At 37.8% G+C, this 26,031-nt stretch overlaps 1 protein-coding gene across 2 annotated transcripts in view; it reads left to right on the top strand.

Moving 5' to 3' along the window:
• The window catches only part of kcnab1b (potassium voltage-gated channel, shaker-related subfamily, beta member 1 b), a 62,073-nt gene that overhangs the window by 5,121 nt on the left and 30,921 nt on the right, over positions 1–26,031 (top strand). The window contains exons 1-3 of one of the 2 annotated variants that reach the window (XM_038273279.1): positions 5,139–5,589; positions 6,161–6,698; positions 25,894–25,937. In XM_038273279.1, coding sequence (XP_038129207.1) covers positions 6,484–6,698; positions 25,894–25,937 — 259 coding nt within the window. In that variant the 5' untranslated portion in view covers positions 5,139–5,589; positions 6,161–6,483. Of the gene's footprint in view, positions 1–5,138; positions 5,590–6,160; positions 6,699–25,893; positions 25,938–26,031 lie in introns of those variants that run through there. The other variant, XM_038273280.1, reaches the window with a different exon arrangement.

Here is a 26,031-nt window from a genome sequence, read left to right as displayed (position 1 = left end):
GTACTAGCTATTTAGCTAGCACATTTTTGACCGAAATTTTACTAATGTCCTTTTTCAAAAAAGGTTATTTCTATCTTTAGGGACCAATTCTATCATTATTTTTTCTTAGGTAGTTTTGTCCTTTTTTTAATTTTTGTTTTTCGTTCACTAGATGCAAAAATGACATCTATTTTTGTGAGGTTTCAGAACAGAGGACCCAGAATTCAGGCGTTGCATTTATTTTAACAAGCTGCTGTGGATCCACTGTATCCGCAGCTAGGGCGTCGTTAACAGGAACGTCTATAGAGGAGAAACACAGGTTAGTGACCACCATAATATCAAGAAGGATGATTATGAAATGGATCAGGCAATTAGAACACTATAGAAATGCTAGAGTAATCTCAACACCAAAGGCTCAAGAATAATCTGGCACTGATGGCTGGGACCAAGGAGTTTAAAAAGAAGCAGTTGGATCACATGAGCAATGAATGAAAACTGGGTGGAGCCGGCCAGTGAATTAAATGAGCAATCAAGCCAGCCATCAGTGCCAAGATCATGACATTTTATTCATTGGCAGAGACTGATTTAACACTTCTTCTGCTGCACTCTAAATCAGCATGTCTGAACTTTCTCATAAAGAGTGAGGATTTTTGTCTTAGGTAAATCTTATTCTAGAAAACTTTTTTAATGCATCTTAAATAGAAATGATGCAGCAATTTTCAGTATTTGGCCTATTCTGAATAGCAGTAATTGAAACTCTTACCTCCTGTTCCTAGCTCCTATCCTTGCACCTTTTACAGAGTCAACAGTAATACATCTTCCTTGGATAGAAAAGGATTTCCTGATTACTATGCTAAATCCGGACAGCCCTCATCCTTCCAGACATAACAGGTTGGACATGCATGTGGATGATGCTTGTTAAAATGAAACTACAAAAACAAAAGTTTCACAGTTGTAGTAAATTCAGTAGCTGATGCTCTATTACAACATCCAAAACTTATGAAGGTCTGTAAATGTGCATTTTTCAGAAAGAGTACATGTTAGGAAATAAAGTATTTTTGTTAAACTCCTTGAGGTTGGCTGCGCCTATATGTCTTTACTGCTAACATAATTCACCTTGTATGCTAATGCCTTTCCACTTTGCTGTGATAACATGCTGTAACACGTCTGGTGTATTTCCTCCTTAAATAGATATTTCAGGTTTTTGAAAATGAAGTTGTATGAAATGTTTGCCATCTCTTGCTGAGATGTAATGGTGTCCTGACGTACCGTACAGACTGAAGTGATTTATAATAGCGTTTATTAGTGATGAATCTGCGACTCAGCAGCTAGGACAAAAAGGCCGGAATTTCGGAAGAAGGGAAAAGAGAGGTTAGTGACCACGTAACTTTACCCAGAGCAAGGATTGGAATCCAGCTACAGCATTCGGTGGACGGCGCCCAGAGAGTTCCAGGAGTCTAAGCCAAAAAGGGCTGCTGAGCGGGCACACGAGCAGAAGCCAGCAGACAGGGAGAGCATGGGTCAATTTCACAAAGCAGGTTTATCGAAAACTCTTAAGTTTTCTAAACCTCAAAACAGGGAAACTCTGACTTTTTTTTTTTTTCACGAAGAAAGTTTACTCAACCTCTGTTTCAGTCACCGTAGTAACGTTCTCCTCAGAGCTAACCTGGTCGGAAGCAGGTTTTCTTCAGTAAACTCTGTCTCTGCTCTTCTTACATTCAATCACGCCATTTCATTTCCTGATTTAGTAAGTTTTTTTGTCACAGTTTTGTGCATAAAAATATATATATATATATCATTCACTAGGTCCATTATACACATTAGGTTATAAAAACAATCACTACATTTCCGTTTGACAAGGATCTTATTAAAGAACGTAACTTTTTCACAGATAATTAAATATTTAAAAGGAGAGGATTCTACAACTCAGTTGGGCAGGGCATGAGATTACTTGTTTTTGGTTTGTTAAATATGAGCAAGATGTGGATATTTTATTTGTATTTTTTATATATACAGTACATGAATAACTACTGAATTTATTTTTTAGATTTAACATAAATAGATTCATTAACTCTGTGGGAGAAAAGGAATTACTTTAGAGTTAGGATTAGGATTCACTCATATGATGATAACAACCTATTGAGCCTACTGGCACACTCTGAAGGTATTCTATGGGCCTGATAGCCACAAATAACAACCATTTATTGGCATGATAACACCTGAAGCGTGGCTGCAAACAGCCACTTAGTGTTTACTGTGTGAAAGAAGACTGAATCAACATGAGGGACCCATTGTCAGGGTTCTGCCCTCTGCTTGCGTCTATTTTTAGTTTCTCTGTGTTCTGTATCTTTGTAGTTCTACCAGTGCTGAGGTCTTTAGTTCTTGTGTTGCTCCCTGTTGCCCTCTTGTGTTTCCTTCTCCCTTGGTCCCTTCTTGTTAGTCCACTCACACCTGCTCCATGTTTGCTGATTAGCTTGTCTTGGTTAAGTCTCCCCTCACCTCTGCAGTCACTCAGTGCTGGTTTGTTGTTTTGTTGTTTCCCTTGTCTCTTGCTTCCTATATGGATTTTTCCTGACGTTTTTGGTTTCTTGGGTTCTTTCTTGGGTTCTTTCTTGTTTTGTATTTTATCAGTTGCTCCTTTAAATCAGCAAAATTCACCTCTGCCTCTCTGTCTCTGCATTTGGGTCCTCAAAACCTCAACACAACCGTGACACCCATGAGATGACGCACAGATTCTAGATTTTAGAAAAACATTTTTTGACTTCATTTTCACCTACTGCAAGTAGATTTCACCTGAATAGGTACACTTTCATCCACTATCATTAAAGAAATAATCCCACAATATTATCACGATCACGGTCGGTCATTTTGATATGAACTAGTTTTACTGAATATGTATTCCTGATATCTAAAAAAAAAAAGATTTTGTCTAAATGACTATTTAAAACATTGTTATATTCTCCACAGCTGGAATTAAAATTTTGGATGTTTAATCTATATATATCTATAAATCAATTTCAGATCTCTATATTCCTAATATTATTGGCCAGTATTTGCATTATTTCAAGTATGAAAAAAATTATTTCAGATATCATAAATACATTTTCAGTTAAGCTGTTAAATCTCAGAATGGCCACTTTAAATTTGTAAACATTTCTATATATATATGAAACTTAATTCCTTCTAGTATAATTTTGTTTTTTTATTTTCTAAAATTCAGTTTCTGCTACAAAAATGTAATTTAGAAAATATATTAATACAGTTAAGTCTAGGAGTGTGATTTTTATCAGGAAGAATCTTATTTTAAATATCTACAAATGGAACAACAGACAGGAGTGCTTTTAATAAATATAAAAATGGCCTGCCATAACCCACTTCATATAACTTGTGCTATTTACTAGCTATAGCACTGTTTCTATATCTTTTGAACACTGTTTCCTTTTTTATTTTTATTTTTTTGCATTTCTGCATTAAAATCTCAAGTTCCAGTGGTGTGAAATAGGCACTTCCTGTTGCCTGTCGTAATGGTGACTCATCGAATTGGTGCTCCATTGATTATGGCTTTTCATACTTGTTATGCATGTGCTAAACTCTGAGTGGTTCTAATTGGACTTCATTGAACTAATTCATAGCAGCCATTGTGAAATTGAAAATTCACAATTCCCAACATTAGGCTAGATCATTCTGGAGTTGCAGATTTGAATCTGAGTTTGTTTTACCTGCTCCGTGAAACGGACCCCAAGAGTTTCCAGAAGGTGAATGCAAAGCCGGTGTCGATGAGGTAAACAGAAGTCCAGACCAGAAGACCAGAGATCCAAAGAGGTACCATAGGGAAATCCAAGCCGGGGTCAGGAGACAGATCCAGGGTTGTAAGCGGGCAGAAACCAGCAGGAGTCCAATGACAGGTCAGGCAATCAGATCAGAAAAGGGGCAGGCAAGCTCAGAGGTCCAATGGCAGTAACTAGTCAGGATAAGATTATCAGAACAACAAACAGAGTATGCAGGAAAACTCTCACCTACTGCTTGAATAATCTGGTAGTTACTTGGAGCAAACAGTTTAAATAGAAGGAAGCTGGAACAGGTGGATATGATGAGTGGTAATCAGAAACTGGGCGGAGCTAGGGAGGTGAAGGGAATTAACTATTAATCCAGTCATCAGTGCCAACATCATGACAAAAAACAAGTCTTCTTTACTTTTTGTTTTCTTATCTTGCACTCCACAGTCACAGTACTGCTCGCTAAGTTTCAGATATTAAATCATCTACTGCTGCTAATCCGTCAGGGTTGGAGGGGCTGGTGCCGTTGTCTGAAATAGATAAATATGCAATAGGCTCTATGCACAGCTCGACTACTTCCTGAATTTAATGCAGCTCCTTTGTTTCCTGTCTTTCATGATTGGATGCACTGATTAATCCAGGTGTGTATGACCTAAGTAACTGGCCAGACACACCTGGATTAATCAGTTCGTCCAGTAATGAAAGACAGGAAACAAAGGAGCTGCCTTAAATTCAGGAAGTAGTGGAGCTGTGCATAGAGCCCATTCTACACAATATAGGCTTTGAGTGTTGAGTTTGAACAAGCGTCGCCTCCATCAAACGGCGTTACAGTAATCTAAATAAAGCTGTGTCAGCCTCGAGGTGTGTGGATGTTCAATGAACTGTGAAATCTGCCATTGTCACATTACTGCTACATGGAAGAAGAAAGTAAGGCACTGCTCTCCTCAGTGGTTTTATTCTCTACTGTCCTATACCTATCTGATGTATCTACACTCAACATCTGCTTTGAGAACTCAGTGAACAGTCTTATTGGAAAGACCTTTGCAGCAAGCTTACCTTTTACAGGTTAGGGATATCATTTTACCTTTGTTAAATGACTGAGGCTGCATCTTGTGGAGAGAATTTAATATGAAAAAACAAATTAGTGGTTTCAATGTACAGTAAAGTGAATCATACCAGAGGTTGCTTGTAATCAAGCAGCTTAATCCACCTTGACTCTCTGTCCAAGGTGGATATCTTCAGACAACAGATTGCACTGCCCCGACACAACCACAACCACCACACACACAGACAACCACACACGTATTCTTATTCCCATTCACATTTAGCTCTCTCTCTCTCTTCCTTGCTCACTGTGGCGCCATGGTGTAAAAGACTGCAGCTCTTCCAGGCACACAGTCAGAGCCAGTTGCCTATAACACACACAGGCAGACCCGTCCTCACTCAGCGACCGGCTCACTTTCTCACCACACGCTGCTCCTCGCCCGCTCACAGCATCTGCCTCTTTCTGAAGTGAGGTGCCATGCATTCTCCTCTCCGTGCTTCCCCCTTAATGTCTGATCATTACATTTTAAGGATCTCGTCATCTTTTGGGGCTCTCATGCTGCAAAAACAAGCATAACACCTCTCAGTGACCTCCTTTAGGAATTTGAAGAAAAGGACAAAGCTTTTATTTGTTGCTTCAGTTGGAATTGCTGCCTGTGTTGGGATGCAGATCTGCACGAGACTTATGCTCTCTGTAAACACAGACTGATCCTTCACAAGTAGTGAGCAACTCAGAAGAAATCCATCATCTTTTGTGCATCTTTTCTTTTGATCGCCAGCATCTCGCTGTGTAAGCACACTTGAATCGGTTTGGATTTGTTTAATGCCTGCCAATATTTATCAGAAAAGATTTTTGCATGTAGTTTTAATCTGTAAGTCTCTCTGAAAGCATGGGTTCATTCCAAAGATGTGGGGAGTATGAGTGTCTGTTATTTTGTTGCATGCTCTTCAACCATGTCAGCAGCCTGGTCTGATGGTGCAGTGTTACTCTCTTCACTTCAAGTGCATGTTTAAAGGTTAAGCTGCAGTTGTGGGGTAAAAAAGACGTAAAACCTTAAAAGAAATTATTTATCAGGAACCATCACAATGAAAGCACTTTAGAGGAAACTAAATTTAAGTTGAAAGGGTGTTATTTTTTCTAAAGATATTTTAACTGCACCACAACAGAAATAATAAAAAAAAAACGATCACATGTCAACTTATATCACATTTAAAAGGATTTTATTCAAGCAATAGGGAGACAGATAAAATACAAAGTCTTCCTGCTATAATTAAGCTCTTCTTCTAATTCAGTCTTTATTGGTCAGACTCTAATCAGCTTATTTTTCTCCCTTTATCTCCCCCCTTTCTTTAATTTCCAGATGCAGTGAGATATGCCCGGGATCCCCATTGCAGCTCTCACACACTGACCAAAACTGCACCACTGAAATGTTCAACTCTGAGAGGCTGGATAAGACCCTGATTCTTCTCTTGAAATAAACTGAGTAACATCATCCTTATCCTCTGCTATTTCCATATGAGATTCAGGAGAATTAGGCACGCCTGGCCCAGACCGCTCACTTTCAACCCTACATATTCTCTATTCTAGCTTCTGCAGGCAGGGTGAAAGAATCTCAAGGACTTTATAGACTCAAACAGGTTTCCTATTTGTTTTGGAACATCTAGTGGCTTTTCGCCAACAGTCATGCAGGTGTCATTTGCATGTACGGACCATGGGCTGAAGGCTCCTCGCAATGGGGAGCACAGTAAGCAGAATGCCACCAGCCCCAACACTACCAGCCATGCCCGAGCCCGCTTCCGCACAGTGGCCCTGATCGCCCGCAGTCTGGGCTCCTTCACCCACCGCTACCACCACAACCTAAAGGAGTCTACTGCCAAGCTGACTGGCATGAAATACCGGTATGTAAAGTAGTGACAATTGCAACTTGTTTTTTTAATAGAGATGGAAGCAGCAGGTGGTGAAAAGAGGTTGGTGAGAAGTTACGGTTAATGGGAGAAAAAAAAAATGAAAATGCATGAGCAGTGACAGGCGTTGAGTGGGATGTTTGCATGTGGCATTTCTTCAAAGCTGCAGATTTTTCACAATAAATTAAAACATGCAAATATAAAAGGTTTGATATTTGTAGAAAAACACAAGAGTCTTCATACTAACACGAGACTCATCTCTTTTTGAATATTTTACAATTTGTCACAGTTTAAGTACAAAATTCAGCCTGCTATAATTCAGACCATTTATTAATAATGTATATATTTGGAAAATAATAAAGTGGTAGATCAAAGGTGGTCGATTTGGAAAAAAAAAAATCTGATATTGTGATTTTGTTAATTCAAACCTATTCCTATCTGTGGATATTAATGTCAAAGTCTTGTAACAGAGTAATGGTCAAATTAAAACAGTACTCATGGGTTTTCTAACAAATAAATCAAATTTAATCTAAACCACTCTATTGTTCTGCTGGCTATATGTTTAGCGTTCTCATGAACCACTGCTGTCTACTCTGGTCTTTTGCAGCCTTTGATAGATTTTCTCTTAGCGTCTTTGCATTTATCTTCACTAACTTTTGTTTACAGACCAGTTTATCCGTCCCTGCTTACAAAAAGCATTCCCAAGCATGACACCAACAGTTCCATCCTGAACTTTATGGTGATTCATTGGTGATCTGGTTTGTTTTATAGTATTTTTTTTTTTTTTTTACCACAAGGAACTTTAGTGTTATTGATTAAAAAGTTAAATTTTCTTCCATCTGACCAGATCTCACATGTCGACTAAATGCATGCACCTATTTATTTTATCCTTTTTCCCCCTTCCACTTCAATAATAATTTTGCACCACTCCGTGTTTATCTATTACATAATTTGGGAACCAAATGTGTAATAAGAAAAACAAATATTTTTGAAACCGCATAGCGAAACAATGCTGAAAGCATGCATAAGTGTAGTTAGGGTATCAAGTTAAAGTTGGTTTTGATCTTTCAGGTCTTAGTTTAAAACTCTGTCTATGCTACATGCAGTTCCCTTAATGACTTGCCACCATCGCACAGCACATTCTGGAAAGTGTGACAGTAAAGCTGTGCAGTGCGGGTGGTAGAGCTCTCTGTGTGTGCTTGTGTAGGAGTTGTATCAGAGCTGGGCCAAGTAAACAATGCTCTCTTATCTCCACCAATGGGCTCTTAACCCAGACTGTGGGAGCAAAGCAGGAGTTTTCACCTCACCAGAGTCAGTGACATCAACATTTACCAAGTCAGGACTAAGCCAGAGAACAAAGGACGGAGTCAGAAAGGAAAATAAAAGAATAGCAAGGAACAAAAGAGTTCATAAAAAAAAAAATGGCACCTAGTAGAACCCTGTCAGTTTTGATGAATGTTTAAACAGTCTTAACTGCCCATCAAAAATTTTGATATTGTTTCCATGACAACAATAAAAATTTCCAACTTCTACCAGGTCTTAGTAAAAGCCTGTTGATTCCTGTCGTTTTAAACAGTTCAGCATTTGTTGAATTGTTTCTGTCTAAGAAGTCAACTCTAGTCTTCAATCATTCTTTTAAAATAGAAAGGAGCTTACCCTACTTTAACTCAAAGAATCAAACATTGTACTGTACCTAATCCCTCCTCCGTCTTCAAATACCTGAATCAAAGCGTTTTGCTGATATTTTTGTTCCTTTGGATGCTACCTGACAGGGAATCTCTTCTTTTTCTTCCTTGAAGTGAAGCCATGTTCACAACCAAAGCTGTGTTCTACAAATGCTTTGAAGTTTCCTCTTGGTTTTAACAAATCTCTCAGATTTCTTTCACTCAAAGATGAGAGTTGTGGGCGTACGCTTTCCTGGCGCATTTGGTTCAAGTACACCATTGCATGTGTGTGTTTGATGCATGTGGCATTCAGCTTTCACACTGGGAACATCTGAAGGCGTAGCAAGTCGAAGCAAAAAAAGTGGAGCACACTGCAAGCTGGCCTAAACTAATAATATCACCACCCCCGGCACCACCCCCAGCATTCCCGCTGTCATGGTGATCTTAATATAGTTCACTTCTAATTGCAGTGATCCCTGGTTGCAACTTTTTAAAGAGCCTTTTTTTTTCTTAAAAGGAAAAAAATTAAAATAGATGTTTCCAGCTTTACGTTTATAATATGTCAATTACTGTATTCCTTGTAAAGACACATTACAAGAGTAAAATTTAGTGCATATATTGGGATTGTATGTTAAAGTTCATCACAAAGTTGTACATTTGGGATTTCTTTTTAATATTTAAAAACATCATCAGTAGTTGTATTTAATATTTAGCATCCATGCTTTGAGTTCTTACCTTGTAGAATCACCCACCCATTACCTCCAGCCCTCCATAAAAAGACATTTCGTTCCATTATCCCAAGCCTGTAACATCATCAGTGACCCCTCATATCCCTGCTGCCCTCTGGGAAGAGGCTTCGCAACATTCGATGCAGGTCTAGCAGATTCTGAAACAGCTTCTTCCCCACCGCCATCAGAGAGCTGAACTGTTGGGAAAACTCTAAATCATGTCACAGACACTGCATTAAACTGACAAAACCAAATCAAAACTCTGTATAACTGCACCATATATATGTAATGCTCTGAACTTCCATATCAATGCGTTTTTTTTCCACCATGTTTTTTTCTCACGCACTGTTTACATGTGATCACTACTGCCCTTTAAGAAATGGAAATGTTACCAAAGCTGAACAAAACGAAATTTTGTTTTTTTACAATGACAATAAAAGTTGTCTAAGTCACTCTCCTGTTTATAATCCATCCATCCATCCATTATCTGACACGCTTGGTGTATAATCCAGTAACTGACTTTTCCAGTTCGTATTTATGTCTCCCTGCACGGTTCTTCCTCACTAGCTTCGCTAGTTTACTTCGATTCCTGTTAGTACCTGGTTTTCCATACTTTTCATGCTTCTCTTGTGAGTTCAGAATGTTTTAAGACATATTTTTAGCAGCAGTGGCCTTTGTTTACAATAATCACAATTAAAGTTGGCAGAGCAAGTAGGGTTAAGACATGCATCAAAAGTCCTATGGTCAGGAATCAAACCCAGATGGCTTTATTTGACTAACACTGTAGACAATGCTCAACTGACACATCAGTATTGCCCTTCTTTAAGATTGTTTTTGTACTAGAAGGTAGACTTATCGCTTACTTGCAGCTTGTTTTTTTTTTTACCAGAATCTATCAAATTATGTCCTGGTTTAAGTTTTTGCTACCGCTAACAGGTTTGCTTTCATAATAATTGAACTTTTATTCGTCTCAATCAGACTTTTATTAATCTGCAGAGACTCACCATAGACCTGCACATTTTTCCTGTAGAGTAAAGTTCCCCCCAGATTTTGTTACATCCTTTTTTTGTGTGTATTTTTTTTTTATTTAATTTGATTATATTTTATTCCTTGTGGTAGGGTTGTCACGATACTAAACTTTTCAACTCGATACCGGTGTAGGTACCAGATTGACTCGGGCTGCCAGATTGACTCGGGGGCCTGCTCCTTTTGATGACGTCACAATACATAATTGTTTTAACGTTTGCACAATTGCGCAAAACATTTTGATTGGTCTGGACAGCTTACTAAAGTAATTATAGCGGGGTGTAGGTTTTATTCGAAAGCGGGATTGCTGTTTGTAAACGGACAATTTTACGAAGACATTCTCCATGGTCCCTGCGCCTTCTGATGACGTCACCGAATTCGCCATAGGCCTTGCGCCTCCCGATGACGTGACATTATGGCAATGCCACTCAAACAAACTACATTGAGCCCGCGGTCTGCATTTGTAACGAGAATAAATTCAGGAGAATGAAGCTAAAGGGATACAAAAAATAAACTTGTAATATTACAAAACCAAAAATACTACGAATACAAAGTATATTCAGAGATTAAAGTCCCTCTGATACTGTTTAAGTGACTGAGAAACTGCAGATTTGCCACATTTAAGATGGCGGACGCTCTGACGCATCTCAAAAGGCGCAGGCCCCCGAGTCAATCTGGCAGCCCGAGTCAATCTGGTACCTACACCGGTACTAAGGAAAATACTCAATACTCGATACCATTTTCGATACCACAAGGATAAAAACAAAGACTCCAAAATTCTTCAGAAATATTTTCATTAATAAATAAAATACAATAAATAAATACAATCAACAATAAGAACAATATTTTGAGGTTGTTTGCTGTGCCCAATATTAAGCAAGCTTGATAAAAAAACTAAAATTAAAATTAAGTGTTCCTTCCTTGGCTATGCTTTGCACACATAACAATGACACTAGCCAAACTGGTTAAGAAACAAAGCACTGTAACACTGTATTGATACTTTTAAAAACGAGTATTGTATCCGGATACAACATTTTGGTATCGATACTTTTTTGAGTCTCGATACTTTTGACAACCCAACTTTGTGGTTGCAATTAAGTTAATATTTTTTATTTATTATTTATTTATTTGGATTAGGACAATGCATATTCATCAACATGTCAGCATAAAGCATCAATGTAAATATGCCAGAATTAGCGTAACAGCTAATTTGCATCCACTGTCCTAAGGCATGTAAAAACAGTGAACATTAAACAAGACAATACAGGAGAGAACAGAGTGGACATATGTAGGTTACACAGCCCCTAACATGAGCTGGCAGTGTGTTCCATATCTGTGCTCCTCTGATGGATGCAACCATTTGGCCAAATTTGGTCCTACGCAGCTGAACATTACAGTCTCCTCTGGTTAAAGCTCTAGTGTTTATTCTAGTAATGTTTTTTTTGCTTTTGTTTTTATAAAAGTTATTTAAAGATTATCAAATGTGGGTATCTAGCACAGATTTCGAGTGCATGAATCTCTTTTTGTTCAAAATAAAGATAGTCTGATCAAATAGAGCTAACCATCGTGAAAGAAGTTCCTACTTAGTTTTCACCTGTTCTAAGGCACTTATCTTAAAGCAGGTGTTACTGTAAGAGTTCAATATAAGGAAAACTGTTAATTTTGTGGATTGCAATATTTCTGGATTTTTTTCTTTTAGACTAAGCAAGATTCTTGTTGACTAAAATCTAACTAAGTCTTAAAGGTATAGTGGAGGATGTTCTTTTTCCAGGTGGATAATCAAAATGAGTGGTTCTTCCAATTGTCAATCATTCTGGTGATATGTTTACGTAACGCTGTCCTACAAGCTTGTAGAGAGGGCAAGTCTATTCAAAAATTCATTAAAATCTTCCAATATACCTTAAATTAAAAGCAGTCTGGGAGAAAAGCTATGACTAAGATGCCCAGACAAAAAGTAGACTTGATTAGAAAAGAAGTATTTGACTACATTTTCCCTAAAATGATCAATACTTCTGTTATTAGACTATAGGTTAACACTTATTTAAAATTTTAGTAAAATTGACTCTGGTTAAATATTACATTTAATTTGGATATTAATTTTGAAATAATGTGTATGATGAAAAAGATGACAATTTATGCATTTTATCTATGGCTATGGCCTGTCATCCCCCTTTCTTGGTTTCATTGATGTCTACAGTGTATCCTTTTTATTTTTAAATTAGATATCAGCAGTTTCTACCAGTGGAATATGGTGCACATTCATTTTTTGCTATGTTTGCTTAATGAACTCCATGATTGACAACCCGGTCTGGTTATGGTTATGTGAGCGACAACACTGATTAGTTGAACATGTCTTGAATTAGTAACATTAAGCCAGGAACCCAGTAATCGCAGTTTGACATAAGCTGGGTTCAAACTAGGCATCCAAGTCTGTTTAATCAAATACCCCCTGGTTCCCTTTAATAGAACCTTTACACAATACAGGTTTTACCATGAGACTGCTCTTATGGTGTAAAGTCCCATTTCAGGATGTCATGCAGAAACCCTCCCTCTGGTTAGAGTTATCAGCAACCAGCAGATATTGAGTCTGCATGAGATTTGTATACATATGTAAGAGGAGGTGTTTTTTTTCTGTGCTAGCCAGGAAAGTGTTTGCTTCTTATCATATTAAGGTTGCGGCTAAAGAAAAGTACGCAGAATTAAACTTTTTTAGACTGAACTCATGTAGTTTCTGTCCTGCTTGTTAGAGAGAACCAGCCTGAGAGCGAAAATCACTCTAGCATTTATGGATGCATCTTCTGCTCCTCGGCTCTTATCCTTTTAATTAGTTTCAATATTTGCCTCCTTGGAGTCCCCTCTATTTTATAAACTAATGAACTATCAGGCCTCCCAGGGAAATTACTAGCAAAAGTGGATTCTGCTAAACTGTCTAATTTCTTACAAATCCCAGGAATTTAACGGATCTTGTCAACGCTGCATTGAAAATAACCAACGGTTTGCATTGTGCTCTTATGTTTTACAGTACATCATGATTTTTTGCTAAGGAGGTTAGTCAAGGACATTCTGGGCACATTCTGTTTGTAGATTATTTTTACATTTCAAGTCAGCAACAAATCTGCCGTGTTCTTTGGAAGGCAGCTCATTTATTTAAATCATATAAACCCCTGAGAATGCACAACATGCAGATTGTACCAGTACTTTCAGGCACCAGAAAAAAACTCCCAGACATGCCGTCTGCTTTTTTTTGTATTCCCTTTGTTTTTTTGTTATGTAGCAAACCTGGAGGGATTGTTCCTGTAAGGATTTAGTGTGTTTTTGCGTGTGCAAATTTGCATGACTTTCCTATGTGCCCTCATGTGACCGACCATGAAGCTTTCAGGGAAAAATAGTTTTAGCATTGCACCTCCATCTCAGTCAACCTTTGATACAATAAAGGAATTTTAAGTTCCAGCAACATTAACTCTCAGCTGTTATGTGAATTACTAATAATATGACGCAGGCTGTTGCACAGCAGAAGCCCTCTAGCACGAAGTTGCACTCTGCCTAAAGACCAAACAGGCCCCCAAGGATAAACGGTGCACAATCCTCCTGCTTAAAACGTTTGTAAGTTGCAAAAGCCAACCACACTTTAATTAAAGGTCAAAAGCAAAATTGCTTTCTGCTAGCATGTTTGTTTTCTAGCTTATAGGGAACAATTTCCTTTTTTCCCTCTTTCTTCTTAATCGACCTCCAAACAGGCTGTAAACACAGAGATAATTGGGGGCGATAAAGCAGAAAGAAAGCTCTGTATGCATGTAATCCTTGCTCAATACCTTGACTGTAAAATGGAAAATAATGCTCATTGGCTGGGTTGAGCCGATTGAATATACTGATAGAGAAAGATGCTGGAATAAACAGAGCCTTTGTCTGTTTATTGCAGAAAATGGTAAAAAGGTAATGGAAACCAAAGGTTTGTTGGATCAAAGAGTAACATGAATTTCATGTAAGGTAACAACATTAAATCTATATTTTTTGTAAGGGTGAACAAACAATACATAATTGAGGTTTTGTGTTTAGAATAAAAATTAAAGCTACTTTATTTTGTTCTCATAAAGATTATAATAGTTTTGACTAAATGGCAGTTGGTGCCCATACCATGCCATACTGTTGGGGATTTGTTTGAATCATGTTTCCATCTCCAGCCATAAATCATTTATGGTTTTATTGGATGAGGGACCTCCAGATAACAGTTTGCTTTCTTTTTCTAATAGTGATCCTGAAGATGTTCTACATCATCACATCATCCTCAATTTGCTCAAGGTGCTCAATTAAATTTAGGTCATTATCCAAACTACTTTGCTACAGCCCCTGGTGTATAACACTTTTTTCTGTGAAGCCATTTTTCTTCATTGTTTTGTTCATAGAAGCTCTAAAATGTGTCAAAGTAGTTCTAATTCAATGTAAATATGTTAGAAAAAGAAAAACAATTATAAAATAAACTCATGCTGGGTCAAAAAACAATGAAAAGAGAACTAGGCAGCTGAAAACCTTGTGCTGCAAGCTGGATTGTCAAGTGAGATTTTAGTCTCACAACAAATCGTTGTTTAAATCGTAACATAGAACTCAACTCAGTTCTATACATATCAGTTTGGACTCTGCAAGGTTAGGCAGCCAGTACAGGGAGGCAAAAACAGGAATGATGTGGTCTTTTTTTTACCACGTTCCAGTTAAAAGGCAAATGATTGTGTTTTTACCAGGTGGAGGCAAAAAGGGGCACCTAAACTAGCGTAATCCAGTGGTGATGTGATAAAAGCATGGATAACTATCCTAAAGTCCTGCTATATTACAATATGGTTAAATAAAAGCTGTATTTCATTACTGCCTCACCTGTAACATGTGTGAATAAAGTAGTGAAATCTGAACAGGTTTAGCAAATCTTTAAAGAGGGCTGAAGTCTACAGACGAGACTCATTGGCAACAACATGTTAATTAAAAGTGAGAAAGTATAAAAAATATGTAAAATACCTCATTAGCATTATTTGTAAGTACAACATGGACTTTTTTTTTTGTAACATGACAATATTAAGGACTCTTAGAAAAATAATAGTCTGTTAATTTAGTGGATTAATAGATCACTGATTGTTTTCTTCTCCTTTTCAAAAAAAAATACCAAAATCAGTAATGAAAGGAAAATGTGGCACAATTGATTTTATTGGAAAAAGAACATCTTAACAGGCTTTTACTTTATCCTATTACTCAAAACACATACTGAAATTAAAGCTACAGTGTGTAATAATTACAGGGATATACAGTCAGAAATGTAATATATTATACATAACTATGTTATTTATCATCATCTACGAGCTCAGCCTCTTAACCTTAATATTTGCGTTGCCTTAGAATTTGTTATTTATAATTACATAGGAGCGGGTCTCGCAGCCATGGAGGCAGACATCTTTGCGCTACGGCAGCGCAGAGCCAACAAACTAGCGATTGCGAGATCGGCCATTACAATAACATGCTGCTTGATGATGCTGTTAATCTCCAGTATACTTATTCAGCAACGTCCCTGACGTTTCACAGGTAATGATTCAGTAATTTTCTGTAAAATAATTTTCTGGATATATACCTCGGTTACTTCTCTCGGGCTCCTTTGGAGATCTTCAAGCCTTTCCTCCTCTGCTCTAGTCACCCCGCTGGCACCTCTCCCTCGCCTGGCTCCACGCCCACCCCGGCCTCTCTGCCCTCTTCCTCGCCCTCTTCCTCGCCTTGTAACCCCCGTGCCACAAACAAGACTTGGACTCTGTAAACAGGGAATATATATTCTTCCAGCGAACACAATCTTGCTGTTAAACTAATGACTACAATTACTTCGTCTGTTTATATCACCATGCAAAGCAACTCACCAAAACGTCACAACGATGTAGAAAAAATAACGGGTATATGTATTATCTTAAGTCTACATGAAATCTATACCCTACACAGACTAATGAAATACTATCTGTAAAATTATCTATGTAAACAAACCCCATAGATGCGGACGTCGTGGAAGACATTTTGTCCCGTAACGCTCGCCGTACTGTTGGGGGGGAGAAGCGGTGGGGAGTAGATGTTCATGTTGCTGCAGTCTGCAGTCTGGACGTTAGATGTCGCTGAAAATTACACACTGTAGCTTTAAAGATATAGTGGGGGATTTTTGCGAATATTTAAAAAAGACCCGCCCCTCCATAAAAAATAAATGCATATGCAAAAACCTGTACACAAGCCTGTACCTGCTTGCTGTCCCACGTATTTAATAGGGAACGGCTATTAAACCCATTCAAGAGCATGCACGAGCCCATTTCTCCTTGTGCATGCTCTGTTTAAAATTAGCTGTCTGCATCGCTCATACACGCTTACTTTAAAAAAAGAAGATTTTGTATTTTTTCACTGTCAGTCTCTCCACCGGTGAGGGAACATAGGGATGAGCACGTATGGACGGCCTTACATAAACATATCACCAGAATGATTGACAATTAGGAGGACCACTTAGTTTGATGATCCATCCAGAAATAGGGGATTATACCTTTAACGTTACATTTTCCTTTTTTACAGCATGCTTCTTCCTACAGTTCTTTACAAGGCATTGTATTCCATGTTTCTTGAGGATTAAGTTACAGAAAAAGCAAGAAGTGTGTGCAAACAATGTGCAAACTTGGATGTGTTTGTGTAACTCCCTGCCTACTGTATTAAAATTAAAAGATAATGTTTACTTTGACCCTGTAAAAAACAAAACAAAAAGTCATGCCCAAGCTCTTCATTACAAACACCCTAACTCAAATACAAAAATGCAGTATACATTTTCATTGTGCCGGGTGCTGCGGGGAGCTTGCTGTCATTTCCTATCTCCGATTCTGTCTCAGAGAGATTTTTTTTTTATCTTTGGAGGGTGTCTGCAGGGTCTTGGGGCTTGGACTAAGAATTGTGTAACCTTTTCAAACGTCTTCTTTTTTTCTGTATTCCTCTTTTCATGATCAACTCTATTTTATTTCCCTCAGCCACGCTCCTTATTTAATTCTCATATATAATCTTTATTTCAGAATACTTCCTTCATAAACTATATTCAATAGCGCATCTCTCTAACCAAACATTCTTTAGATTTTTCTTTTATTCACAGTAAAACTCGACAGTCTCTCTGTACTGAATTCTTTTGTTAACAATATTATGGCTGCCACCAAAAGAGCTGTGGGAGCAAGGAGGTAGGTGTTGTCTATTCCCTTTGCTTAACAAGGTTGGTTTGTGTGGGTTTGCCTGGCCTGTGCTAGTCCCCTGCCAGGAAGAAGTTTTATCCATTTATTCAGGACCTTGGCAGAAGTGTTTGTTTGATTCAAAACAAAACTAACATAAATCCTGCAATGAAAACGGAAGTGATAAAAATTGCTTTCTAGAAAACATGTATTTTTCTATTGCAAGAGACAGTTCCTCTGATGGCTTAGCCTCAATATTAAGCATAATGTATCAGATCAACTGAGAATAGAAGTGCATGAAGCACAGCAGCTTACAAGATGCTCATAAGTGGTGACACGTTTGTCTGAGGGGGCGTCCTCAAATGAGTCATTTGCCATTTTACTTTAAGGCGCCTTTCAGCCACCATGCAAGCATACGAGGCCAAGTAACCCTTAGCGACTTAAAGAAGTGTTAAGGTGTGTGCTTTCGTAGAAAAAATATCAGGTTACTTGTTTGTAAATGTTTCAAAATAATATCTAAATTACAGCAGCTCTTTGTTCTCTCTCCCAGCTTCAACAGGCATCAGAATTTCTCCATCCTGTAGTCTGTTGTTTGCCTTGAATCCTTAACTTCCTTAACTGTGTTCCAGTGTTGTAACCTACATGTCAGTCCTATTAAAGCGCTGCAGCAGTTTGTGGTTGACAAACAATGCTGCTGCAAATACTCTAGAGAACAACATGATTAACCGAGTTGTCAAAAGTATTCACCTACTGTACTTAAGTAAAAGTACACCAAGTTACTTTATAAAAAGAACTCTAGTTAAAATAAAAATACTACCAGAACTCCTTTACTTCAAGGTATAGTGGAGGATTTTTTGCAAATTTTTGAAAAGTCTCACCCTCACAACTAGAGGTGAGTATTGGCATGAGTGTTGCGATTCGATACATGTCGCGATACTTGGGTCACAATACGATATTATCACGATATTGCAGTATCTCTATATATTGCCATATTTTCCCCAGCTATCAAAATCAAATGATGAGATAAAACAGCAAGTGCTGTATATTTTCATCAGAAAATATTGATTAGGTATTATTATCTATGTTGTTTGGGGTTTTCTTCCACTGTGACTGCCTCAAATACAGATTTGGTGCTGCACGCACAGTTAAAGGGCTCCACAGCGCTTTCTGCCAGAGTGGTGGTGCAGAGGTAGCCCATTTTCCCATCAATGTTTTATGTAACCATTTTTTTTTTTTTTATCGATACTAAGAAGTGAAAGATCAATATTATATTGGGCAGCCGAATATCACGATATATCGCCAAAACGATTATTTCCCACACCCCTACTCACAACCATGTACCGCTCGCAAGAGGGAACCCCTATTAAACGCGTGCGAGAGCGTGCACGAGCCCATTTCTCCTCGTGCACGCTCTGTTTAAAAGTTGCTGTGTGCATCGCTCACACAAGCTTACTTTCCAAAGGAAGATTTACAATTTTTAAACTAAGTCAGACTCACCACTGGCAAGTAAAAATACAGTAAAGTATGAAAATAAAAAAACAATTTTCCACTTTAACATACTCAAAATTGATACTTAAGAAAAGATATTTTAAACTGAACTGAACAGAAATTGTGAGGTAAAACTATTGTATATTTTAGAGCATCAGTTATACACCGCATTAAAGTTGCAAATAACATCAAAACTAGAGGTGGGTAGAGTACCCGAAAATGGTACTCCAGTAAGAGTAACACCAATTCGTTATATTTTTACTCAAGTCAAAGTAAAATATAGCTTTTAAAAAAAAATTATCAAACAAGATAAAAACAGTTTTTCTAGAAGAGGCTACTCAATTCCTGAGTAACTGAATTACTTTCTACCCATGATTATAACATCTTATTTAATATTTAATAATATTAAGTTAATAGTATAATAGTATAATATTAAGTTACAAAATCAATAGAGTATGTAAGAATTAGCCAAGTTACAGTATACTATTTACCGTATTTTCATCCAAACGACACGGCAGACTTAGCTAATTGAAAAAATTAAAAACATTTAACCAATAAGCCTTGAGTACAAAAATGTGAGTTCACCATTGAGTGAATGGTGAATATTTGTTTAGAACAAACTTGTTTTTACAAATTGAAGTTACTCACATTGGATCGAGTAGCCAGGCTTTTTACTCAAGCAAGAGTATACTTCATCATAGTTTTACTCCAGTAAAAGTAAGTAAAACGCTCTAAAAGTTCTCCTTAAAGTATATTTTAAAATTTACTCAAGTAATATAACTAACTAAATTGAACTAATTACTACCCATCTCTGATTAGGACTGAAATAGAACTTAATAAAAATTAAGGTGTAAATTTAAAATGTGATAAAGGAGGAATGTATGAGGAATATGTTGTATCTTAAAATCTAAACCATCATCCGCAGCATTTCCCAGCTCCCTGCTGCTATCAGAGCTTTTCCATAAACAAACAATATTCTAACTAGAGAGATTATCTTGGAGCTCTTCATTTTCCCTCTGTTATTTGGGCTGTTATCTCATGTTGTTATCAATTTGTATTGTAGTAATTCACCAGTTTTGAGAAATTAAGGAGTAGAAAGTACAGATTTTGTGTCCAAAATTAGAGAGTCACAGTAAATCCTCAGAAATATAAATACTGAAGTAAAGTACAGATACTCAAATAAAGCAGTAAGTCAAGTAATTAAACATTTATACTTAGTAACTTGACACCTCTTACTGTCAGCAATAGAGATGCCTAGAGGTTTGGGATTTTTTAAATGAGATTCTTTTAAAAAGATCAAACTGAGGGAATAACTTGCCTGGACAGAATGAACTTATTTTTACTCAGTATGTCTGGAAAAGATTAGAGCTGACATTTGCTGTCTCTAAGTACTGCCAGTGTCGACAGCATTATAGCATTACATGGAGGTGCAGAGACCCAGATTACCATCTAAGATCTAAATCTAATATATGTTGATAGCTTTACTTTTTTCTTCCCAGAACGCATTTACCAAAGCAGTGTTGTTGTTGTTGCCCGGTGGGATCAATACAACCCACCAGTTTGTGTGAATGCCTTTGCATCAATATTCATCAGACTAGTACTTAAACAGAGTTAGAATCATTCTTTCATGACTGTATTAACATTGTACTGAGAATGCTGTCATAGAATGAGGTGAAGGCTAATTAATTACCAGCTTTTCAGGTAATTAACAATTGGTGAATGAGGCCGTAAATCTGTTTGTGAGAAAGACTCAGTGGTTACTCCAATTAGCTTAATAAAATATGTTTACTTTGATTTTAGTTATTTAGTTATTTTTTAAGAATTCTTCTATTTACATTTTGTGGTAACTGAAACAGTTAGCATAGTCAATTAGTACAGTAGCCTCCTTAGGTTATTCTAAAATGGTAATATTTCTATGCTGTTTTAAAGTCTCTCAACGATGTTTGTGTATATATATGTATATAGGTATGTATATTTAAAGGTTAACATAAGGTGGTAGGAGTTTTTGAGCATAGAGGAAGAAAAAGAAAGTTTTAGGGTTAATCAGTGACTAATCAATGGCTCTGACGTACAAGAACGACAAATGTGGTTTTATTGTAAATAAACATCCCAGTTCTACCGATTATTAGATGTGTATTTTTCAAATTATTTAACTATCCTTTGAAGCAACCAAGTCATACTGCACAGCTTTTTAGACACAGCCAGCCTAATTCAATCTGCAGTCTTTTCTTACTTTTCTGAAATACTGTGCTTCAAGTAATTCTGCAACCATCTAAACAGAATCTATGTAGATACAAGACTAACCTGTATACAATCTACATCTGTTTCAATCAATGAAACAGATGCTTAACCGTGGGCCATTTGCAATAAATGTTGTAATGAGCATTCCTTGATTCAGTTCTGCCTTCATTAACAAACCCCAACCATACTGGTAGAGATTGGATCTAACCCGGAGTCCTAACCTTTTCCTCCACTCTTTCATGGATCAGAGCTCTCATTCTATAATACATCAGAGAAGCAGAGGCTACAATTTCCAAACTTCTCTGCTAATTTGCTGACAAGAGCACAGCCCTGCTGTGAGATCTGTCTCCTATTCCTGGTGCTCTAATTACACACTTGGTGTTTGCATGTAAATCCTCTAATTTGGTACATCTGCCTTTCTTACCTTCACAGCTTTGTCAAACTTATCTTTATGCATCTTAACTTTAAGCAGCTATTCCAACTGGTTGACGGAAGTTTTGGACCAAATATCCTTTAAAACATTCTGTTTTCAATCGACAGGCGCAGCTTTTCAGACACAAGAAAATGACCGCCTTTGGTGTTTTACAGCCTCATTTGTTGAAATGAGTAAGTGCCTGCAAAACAGAGCAGATGACAGGATTCCTATAATTGGAACATTTATTTTCACGTGCTTGTTCTCAAAATAAAGTGTCATGCTTTTGATCGTTTTGAGCTCATTTGTCTGGCCTTGGAATATAATAGGTTCCACAGTTGGATGACGGAGGATGCCCTTGTAGCTTTGCAGATTCCCCTGTCGTAGTTTCCTTTCTCTAAAGTCCCATCCATCACACTTCTGGCAGACACCTGTGGTGGCCAGGGGGGAGAACAATAGGCTCCTGCAGTCCTTTTCTGTATTATGCAATTAAAAGCTTGCACCTCATTGGCCTATTTCTCAGTTGGACTTAATGGGCCATGATTCTAAAACCTGAGATTAAATGTGAAACTGAATAAAACGCAGCAAGGGAAGAAGTCTGATGTCTGTAATGGGAGATGAATTGGCTGGAGTAAGATAGACTGTAATCAGGCGAACAGATGTTTGATGTAAAGTTCATGGGATTAAAGATGCAATGGAGAAAGAAGCAAAGTAAAAAAAGCAAAACACTGACGTGATGCAACATGAATGCTCAGAAATGAACGTCTGCACCTTGTTCGTAAAGACAATAACAGCAAAGAGCCTCAGGGCGGATGTGCTTCCTGTTGCGGGAAGATGTCAAATACTCAGAGGATAAGACCCAGTCATGTAAGGAGGGTTGGAGGAGCAGAAAAAGGCAACATCTGACAAAATGCAGCACAAAAAAAATCTTTCTGCCATTAAATGTAATATTACTGTCTTAGATTGTAAACAGTGTACTTAGAACCAATAATAAAACTCTGGTGTGCATTTGTATTTAGCTCTCAATCACATAAATAAAGAAATAGAACCAATAATAGTGAAATACTTAAAACATCCTGCTGATGCTTCTAGAGCTGAAGTTCTTTGAGGATATTTATTCACCTCAGATTGAATTTTAGCCAAATAGTTGTATAACAAATCTGGTTTCATTCGATTGGACTGAATGCATGTGTGAAGTTCAGTTCTTAAAGGAATAGTACACCCAAAACATGATTAGCCTTCATTTTCTACTCACCCCCATGCTGAACAACACTCTGGTGTACTTTTTTGATATCTCAAATGCATCTGGAGATCTGGGAGGCTTCTTGCTGTCTGCTGACATTCAAATAATGGAGGTCCATGGTGCCCGAGACAGAAAGGTCCATAAAAGTCCACAAAAAACGTGTCAATATTCCTCCATACTGCTCGTCCAATGTATTCCAAGTGTCCTGAGTGGGTAGCATCCAGAATTTACTCGAAACAAAGTCATTTAGAATGTTTTTAGAGCATAAACAGTAGTGTATAGGATTTCCTGAAAGCGCGCACATGCGCGTTCACGACGCTACGGAAGCCGGCAGACCAAACCAGATGAAAGTGCGCATTCAGCGTCTGCTCTGCCAATAATGCAAGCGTAGAAGAAGAAATGTGCTGTTTACCTGTGCAAAGAAAGAAACAACGAAAGAAAAATGTCTGAGGACTTCAGTGTTGAGGAAGAGCATGAGTTCTTTGCCGAGCTGAATGCGCTGGTTTGGTCTGCCGGCTTCCGTAGCGTCATGAACGCGCATGTGCGCGCTTTCAGGAAATCCTATACACTACTGTTTATGCTCTAAAAACATTCTAAATGACTTCGTTTCGAGTAAATTCTGGATGCTACCCACTCAGGACACTTGGAATACATTGGACGAGCAGTATGGAGGAATATTGACACGTTTTTGTGGACTTTTATGGACCTTTCTGTCTCGGGCACAATAGACCTCTATTATTTGAATGTCAGCAGACAGCAAGAAGCCTCCCAGATCTCCAGATGCATTTGAGATATCAAAAAAGTACTCCAGAGTGTTGTTCAGCTTGGGGGTGAGTAGAAAATGAAGGCTAATCATGTTTTGGGTGTACTATTCCTTTAAAGGGGTCATAGAATGATTATATAGGGTATTTGGTGCTGTACCTTAAGTTCTCTGAAAAGGTAACATTGGTTGGACTGAAAATGGCATATTTGCTGTTCTATGAGCCCTAATGCAAGCCTGGTTAAAAGCCCTAGAATGAAACGACAGGTTTTCTTCCTTTTATGGTATGCTCATGAATATTTAGATGAGCTGTGCGCTGATTGGTTGGTTAACAACGAGCAAAGCTGCTGAGCAAAGATGCATCATAGCAACAAGCTTTTACTGAAATGTCAAAATTGTTGATATGGTAGGGTGACCAGACGTCCTCTTTTTCCCGGACATGTCCTACTTTTCATACCTACACAAATGTCCGGGGGGAATTTCAAAATCGTCCAGGATTTTAGTCGACTTTCAGTAAAACAAGTTTAGCAAATCCTGCTTTGAACTGTCCAAGATTTCAAAAGATGTCTTTGGTTTGCTTAGAGCAAATGAACTGCCTGCTTTGTAATTCTTGTAGAAGTAAACCCAACTGTTGGCTAAACAGCTAAACTGCTTTCTTACAGCTACCTCTATTCATGTTCTTTTTCCAGAGAACCAGTGGGCTGGTCTGTATGTCAATATCGGGGCTTGTCAAAAGTACAGGTCAGAACCAAATAAGGCAACATCCCCGAAATTGACATCAATTTGGGGCTTTGTTTGGATTCTCCCGTTTTATGTTGGGAGTTTAGAATGGGAGAGAAAGGAGGTGTCGATGGGATTTGAACTTCTCTGTACGTCCATTTCACCCACTGAACTATTGTTTTTACATCAAACCGAGGTCCTCTCCACATGAACAATGTTGCTTCCTTAGTTAAGAAAGTTGCTTCACTTTGGATAATGAGTGTGGACTTAAGAGATGTGGCTATTCCAAATATTAAGGATTTTAAACCACATGGTTTGCTCCTTCATGGTATTTCTTTAGACTACCTTATTGTCAGTCAATAAAAACGCCTCTATTCACTCTCCTGACATTTTCACCTTGCTCTTTTTTCTTCCCTCTTCTCTCTTCTTGACTTTGTTGGCAGGGGTACCACTAGTACTCACTTATGAAGCTGATCCCAGTGGGAAATATGTCTTCTGCGTTTTTCCCTAACTATGTAGGGACAGTGATAGCCATGCCAGTGCCTGACTGCAGTTCTACTGTAAGGTGCCTTGGTAAAGGGCAATGACTGGTGTACCTGACATGTAACAACCATACCAAGCATAGTGCTTTAGGTTAATAGAATATATTAATTAGGCTATGAATGCTTTCAAAAAAAAAGAAGAAAAATTCCACCATCCGCCTTCTTTCTTTTTTACAACTATCCTACTAGGTACCGTACACCTCTTCCAACTCCTCTGGCATCCCACAGTGTCACATTTATGCTCAGATTTTTCTAAATGGTTAAATTGTTTTTGCTCAGTGTATATAAAGCCTAAATTGAATTTAGGTCTTAACTGGACTATCTAATCTTACTATCTAACCACTTTGATTTAAACTAAGACAATCTAGGCTTGTCTTCTGATCATCTTTCTTTTATTTATTTTTCTCCTTGGTCTAAATGTTCTTGGAAAATGTAGCTTCTGCTGTCTGCTGTGACTTGTACTCATTCCCAGCTTATTCCCTGTTGTTAACATGCGGCTATGGAGAATCTAATTTGAAAAACAAGACAAGCAGCAGTGTTAAAAATGTATCCACTCTGCATATAGTAGTGTGCATTATTTTGGGCTCAAGGATCAACTGCATTAGGAAGGTGATAAAACAGGATTTAATTGATAAGTATCAGGGGAAGGGAAGCCTGAATATATATACATGTTGCACTTTTCACATTATGTAGCCTACGTAAAAAAAAAAACAATGTGCATGCATATTTTTTCCATTTCCAGTGCTACTGTCAATGGCAATGCATATAATCAGCTAATTCTATCAATGCTTTGATTATTCTGTAACCGTGGGAAAGCTAAAGGGCAATGCATTCTTTCCTAAACTGTACTTAGGGGGGGAAAAGCATCCTTAGAGGCTTTTTCTTAATTCCCCATCTAATCTCTGAACTATGAATCATGATTTCAAGTGAAAAACGGGGGATTCTGTAAATCTTTGATCCATGAAGCATGAGAAGAAACCCAACACTATTATTAGGTATTGATCCTTTTCCATAGATTTTGAAATGTCCTGTTCGGCATTACCTGTTGCTTTCAAACAGGATAGAAGATAATCATTTCAATCACACTCTAATGATGGCATGTGGATATAATTGTTGGTCCTCTTTCTGAATCAAGCTTTGATTTCCCCCCCCCCCCCCAGGAACCTGGGGAAATCTGGTTTGCGTGTCTCCTGTCTGGGCCTCGGTGAGTGCATTTAATTAGAATAAGCAAATATTTAATGACTTCATAAACATTCAGGTGCTACCTAGCCTTAATTGTTTGTGTGTGGATGATTGAT

Source organism: Cyprinodon tularosa, unplaced genomic scaffold (genome assembly GCF_016077235.1).
Source record: "Cyprinodon tularosa strain WSP-4 unplaced genomic scaffold, ASM1607723v1 ctg868, whole genome shotgun sequence".
NCBI lineage: Eukaryota > Metazoa > Chordata > Actinopteri > Cyprinodontiformes > Cyprinodontidae > Cyprinodon > Cyprinodon tularosa.
The sequence above is the reverse complement of the archived record's forward strand: the minus strand, read 5'-3'. Positions and strand labels throughout refer to the sequence as shown.